Source organism: Eucyclogobius newberryi, unplaced genomic scaffold (genome assembly GCF_026437365.1).
Source record: "Eucyclogobius newberryi isolate DKJ021-1_F unplaced genomic scaffold, fEucNew1.0.hap1 SCAF_14, whole genome shotgun sequence".
NCBI lineage: Eukaryota > Metazoa > Chordata > Actinopteri > Gobiiformes > Gobiidae > Eucyclogobius > Eucyclogobius newberryi.
In genome coordinates, this window is record NW_027315768.1 from 1,813,664 (window position 1) to 1,819,663 (window position 6,000).

Below are 6,000 nucleotides of genomic sequence, written 5' to 3' on the forward strand. Positions count from 1 at the left end.
ATTTCAAGATGCAATATTAAAGCCGCAAGCAGCATCAAAGGGCCCTCATGGGCCGTGCTGTGTACTAGCCCTGGAAAATACAACGTGGATCCAATTGCCTTCTTTTTCTTTTTTAAAGAATCTTTCAGCCCATAAGCTCTATTAGGACAGCTGAGCGTGACATGGGGATGAGAGAGAAGGGAGGACATGCAGTAAATTCTTGCAGCCGGGATTCAAACTCCTGACACTGCGGACGGCATGTGTGCTGCCGCCTTAACCACTCGACCACGGGGTAAGATGACATGAAGAGCCATTCTGTGAAGTACTACATTTTTTCCATGATACTAATAAGATAAGAAAGACTTTATTTGTCCACACAATGGGGACATTTCTGTGTTGCAACGCAAGTAGATACAGAAGAAAAAGAACGGATATCTTATAAGAAGCTGTAAATAGTGTTTTTGAAAAACTCTTAACCTGTTACCACCCACCTATTTTCGCCCTGTGCACAATGGTTGGACCCAAATGGCATTGCTTATTAAAAGAGGATCTTATGTTCCACATGCAAGTGTGATGCATCATTAGAAAGCTTAGGCCTTCTAGTTTCTGCAGATGTGCACATGGACACTGTCAGGGCTTCAGAACTTACACTACAGAGGCCCAAACATAAACTAAACATCCTTTTTTAGTCTCGCTTGAATATTGTCAATTTGTAATGGTCCTGAGCATGACATACTTCATTGTGTGTTTATGCTGTTCACTGTACATGATGTTTATCTTGTTGACAACAACTGTGTAAAGTTTCAGATCTCTAGGAACAGGCATTTTGGTGCTGTTGACCTTTTTGTATCAAAAAGTATATTTGGAACAAGTGATCCAAATATGTGCCAACTGTGCCAAACTGTTTTACTACAATTTTAGCTCCTCTATGATCATACAACATACATTTTGATGTTTTGTAGGCCACTAATAGCAATTATAACCACTAAAAAAAAAATATGTGAAAATGTGTAAATATGAGTTTACCCATGAATTTCCCATATAGAGGTTAAAAAAAAAAAAAAAAATTATAATATTTTTATTTTATTTTTGTATTGGTATAATAATACATATATCTAACAAAATGCACGTCCAAAAGGCTAATAAAATCAGAAAACGTTATGCGCAAAATCCTGCCGAGAAATCTGGCTCTTTATTGTTGTTGTTGTTGTTGTTGTTTTATGGCGGTTGGCATCCAAGTGTTGCATTACCGCCAGACTTTATTCCTCAGACTTTGTCGTAGTCCTCAGACTCTGTCGTAGTCCGTTTACAGCCTTCCCGGAGCCTTATGCACGAGAATACAGAACATTCTGTGTCAATCAGCCCTTTGTCCCGCCTATCAGGACAAAGGTCTCCTTATTGGCTAGAATAATATGTCACTCAAAGTCCCTTGCGTGCCTGTTAGCAGAAGCTAAGGGCTAAAAACAAAGATGGACGCGCGCTTCGGAAGCGCCGCATTTTTTCCGGAGGCTGTAGCAAACGAACCCGGTGACAGAAAAAATGGATGGTCTCATTCTGTAGGAAACAGTCTAAGGAAGAGATCGATGTCAAACACTATCGTATAAGTCAAACAGGTCATTTGTTATGGACGGAGAAATGCGCCGGACAAGCGCATTCTCGTCCGGCGAGAAACGAAGAAAAGTTTGTTTACTTGACAATATCTCGAAATCGGATAACTTCAGGAAAAATACAAGTGGATATTGTTTTTCAATGATTCCTTACGGACAGACTGAGCACAAGGATGTACAGAATTAAAGCCGTTTCGTCCGTCATAAACAGCAAACAGGACATGAGTTTGTAAAAGTTGAGACTTTCTCACAAACTATTGGTAATTGCTTCTTGGGGCATATTATTCAATGTAAATCAATGACATATTCGTTTTGTTGAGAAAATAAGCTTTAAAATGATGTATGGCTTGCTGGTATTGACCACGGAAATAAAAGGGATGATGTAAGAGAATATTTGAGATATGGAAAATGTTCGCCGGCGGACAGGTGGGTGGTAACATGTTAAAGACAAAACCTCTCAAATTCTTAATAAGGAATAGAAATAATAAAATAAAAATAAAATTGGACAAAAATATTAATAATAGTGGAAAAAGGATGGGTATGACAGTATTGCACATGGGTATGACAGTATTGCACATGGGCATGACAGTATTGCACATGGGCATGACAGTATTGCACATGGGCATGACAGTATTGCACATGGGTATGACAGTATTGCACATGGGTATGTGCGGCCGGGCACAGCCCGAAAGAGCGACGTGGGGCCGCCCTCCCGTGGGCCCACCACCCGCAGGAGGATCCATAAGGGGCCAGTGCAGAGAGATCTGGGCGGCAGTCGACGGCAGGGGCCTCGGCGACCAGATCTCCAGACACAGAGACTAACTCTGGGGACATGGAATGTCACCTCGCTGGGGGGGAAAGAGCCTGAGTATGTGCGGGAGGTTGAGCGAAACCGACTAGATATAGTCGGCCTCACCTCCACGCACAGTTTGGGCTCTGGAACCCATCTCCTCGAGAGGGGCTGGACGCTCCACTTCTCTGGTGTTGCCCGCGGGGAGAGGCGGCGGGCTGGTGTGGGCTTGCTTATAGCCCCTCAGCTCAGCCGCCACGTGTTGGAGTTTACCCCGGTGAACGAGAGGGTCGCGTCCCTCCGCCTTCGGGTGGGGGACAGGTCTCTCACTGTTGTGGCGGCCTACGGGCCGAACAGCAGTGCAGAGTACCTGGCCTTCTTGGAGTCCTTGGGAGGGGTACTGGACAGTGCACCGACCGGGGACTCCGTTGTTCTACTGGGGGACTTCAACGCCAACGTGGGCAATGACAGTGACACCTGGAGAGGGGTGATCGTGAAGAACGGCTTCCCCGATCTGAACCCGAGCGGTGTTCAGTTATTGGACTTCTGTGCTAGCCACGGATTGTCCATAACGAACACCATGTTCAAGCACAAGGGTGTCCATCAGTGCACATGGCACCAGGACACCCTAGGCCGGAGGTCAATGATCGACTTTGTTGTCGTGTCATCAGACCTCCGGCCGCGTGTCTTGGACACTCGGGTGAAGAGAGGGGCAGAGTTGTCAACCGATCACCACCTGGTGGTGAGTTGGATCCGCTGGCGGAGGAGGAAGCCGGACAGACTCGGCAGACCCAAGCGCATTGTGAGGGTCTGTTGGGAACGTCTAGTGGAGCCCTCTGTCAGGAGGGTATTCAACTAGCACCTCCGGGAGAGCTTCTCCCATGTCCCGGGGGAGGTTGGGGACATTGAGTCCGAGTGGACCATGTTCTCCGCCTCCTCCGCCTCCGAGCTGTGTTCGCATTGCCGGCAGTAAGTCAGACCTGTTCCCAGTGCATGTTGGACTCCGCCAGGGCTGCCCTGTGCCACCGGTTCTGTTCATAATTTTTATGGACAGAATTTCTAGGCGCAGTCAGGGGTCGGAGGGTGTCCGGTTTGGGGACCAGAGGATCTCATCTCTGCTGTTTGCAGACGATGTTGTCCTGATGGCTCTATCAAACCCGGACCTGCAACATGCACTGGGACGTTTTGCAGCCGAGTGTGAAGCGGCTGGGATGAGAATCAGCACCTCCAAATCCGAGGCCATGGTTCTCGACCGGAAAAAGGTGGCTTGCCCTCTCCAGGTGGGTGGGGTGTCCTTGCCCCAAGTGGAGGAGTTCAAGTATCTCGGGGTCTTGTTCACGAGTGAGGGAAGGATGGAGCGTGAGATCGACAGGCGGATCGGTGCAGCGGCTGCAGTGATGCAGTCGCTGCATCGGACTGTTGTGGTTAAGAAGGAGCTGAGCCGGTCGGTCTACGTTCTGACCTCACCTATGGTCATGAGCTTTGGGTAATGACCGAAAGAACAAGATCGCGGATACAAGCGGTCGAAATGAGTTTCCTCCGCCGTGTGGCTGGGCGCTCCCTTAGAGATAAGGTGAGGAGCTCGGCCACATGGGGGGGAGCTCGGAGTAGAGCCGCTGCTCCTCCACGTCGAGAGGAGCCAGCTGAGGTGGCTCGGGCATCTGTTCCGGATGCCTCCTGGGCGCCTCCCTCGGGAGGTGTTTCAGGCATGTCCCACCGGGAAGAGGCCCCGGGGAAGACCCAGGACACGCTGGAGAGACTATGTCTCTCGGCTGGCCTGGGAACGCCTCGGGATCCCCCCGGAGGAGTTAGAGGAAGTGTCTGGGGAGAAGGAAGTCTGGGAGTCCCTGCTCAGACTGCTGCCCCCGCGACCCGGCCCCGGATAAAGCAGCAGAAGATGGATGGATGGTAAATATGCCTCATACAGCGTTGCATTTTCCTCCAAGGATGGTTTAACATGCCTTCATTATTTCCAAAGGTACATGCACCATAAACATCTAGTCTAAACACTATTACATGGTGTATAAGTCTAAACACACTATTACATGGAGTTTAAGTCTATACAACATCCAGAAATTTGAATATTGGCTATGCAAAACTTAATCGAATCATGGAAATGATGAATAAACATAAAGATATAGTCATTTAAATGTATTACTAGTGAGCACTGTATCATAATACACAATTGTATTAACATTTTTTGTAATGAAAATGTGTACAGTTTTAGCTAATGGGTGAAGGCAGTATTATAATGCTGAAATAATCTAGACACATCGACTCTTCTTGGCCTTTTCCTCCATTGGACACAGGCCTCAGAGTCAGGATCATAGAAGATCAGAGTCACATACTTTAGGGCTGAGCAGTTTAGTGAATTTATTTACTCCAAGAGCTGCATCTTGAGGATTAAAAAAATATATTTTTATATATATATATATATATATCGTTGTGGAGTTTGTTTTGGGCCTTTTCCGGGTAGTGCATAGTACGTCACTAGAGCTTAATCTCTGATTGGTTGCTGTGTCTGCCGAAAACTTGCAACTTTTCTGCCCTTGCTGCGCGGGCCATGCTGGCCGCGTCAGCGCCGCTTGATGCGCGGGCCATGCTGGCCGCGTCAGCGCCGCTTGCTGCGCGGGCCATGCTGTCCGCGTCAGCGCCGCTTGCTGCGCGGTCCGCAGTGACGCTCGCCGCAGAAGGCGCGCTCGCACAGATGCTCGCCACTCGCGCAAAGTTTTAGCGATGGTTTATTTTCTCCCTATGTCAAAACGGATGGCGGGTCATTTCGATCTATCATTCAGGGTTGGCGGGGGCGCCATCCCTGAATGAACGTAGCGAGACCCCTGGGCTCAAGTTGAAGACATGCTCCACAACTCCACACAGTTCATCTGCAGGACTTAAGGAGCCTGGAGCTGATGCCATCAGGTCCTGCTCCTTCCTCATTTTAATCCTCTTCAGCTCTCTCCTCACCTGTGCTGCTGTCAGTGGTTGGCAGGGGGACTGTGTGCTGGGGGGACGGGTGAGTCCAGGGGGACTGTGTGCTGGGGGGACGGGTGAGTCCAGGGGGACTGTGTGCTGGGGGGACGGGTGAGTCCAGGGGGACTGTGTGCTGGGGGGACGGGTGAGTCCAGGGGGACTGTGTGCTGGGGGGACGGGTGAGTCCAGGTGAAGTGGGGAGCTGATGGTCCGGAGCAGAGATGTGAAGAGGGACGAGTGTGAGCCATTGTCCAGCTGTGGAAGAGGGAGCATGCAGCTGTGCAGGGGGAGGGGTGGGTGGTTGATCAAATATCAGGAAGTGAGCATTTAAATCAGTCACCCACTGTAGATCCCCCTCTGTCTGGGCAGGGGGGATTTTGAAGCCTGAGATGGTTTTCAGGCTTCTCCACACTCCCTGAATGTTCTTCTGCTGCAGCTGCTCCTCCATCCTCCTCTTGTAGCCTCCTCCTGCCTGATCTTCCTCCTCAGCTCCTTCTACACAGTCCTCAGCTCCTCCTTGTTCCCTGACCTGAAGGCTCTCTTCTTCTCCTACAGCAGAGCCTTCAGTTCACGGTTAATCCACGGCTTGTTGTTTGGAAAACACCGCACCGTCCGGGAGGGAACAGTGTTCTCAAAACAGAAGTTGATGTAGTC

At 49.4% G+C, this 6,000-nt stretch overlaps 1 protein-coding gene across 1 annotated transcript in view; it reads right to left on the reverse strand.

Annotated features, from left to right (window-relative positions):
• cpap (centrosome assembly and centriole elongation protein) overlaps positions 1-5,013 on the reverse strand; it is a 77,367-nt gene extending 72,354 nt beyond the window's left edge. The window contains exon 1 of the mRNA XM_072444147.1: positions 4,893-5,013. Within this exon, the coding sequence (XP_072300248.1) occupies positions 4,893-5,013 (121 nt within the window). The remainder of the gene's footprint in view (positions 1-4,892) is intronic.
• Between the last annotated feature and the right edge of the window lie 987 nt (positions 5,014-6,000).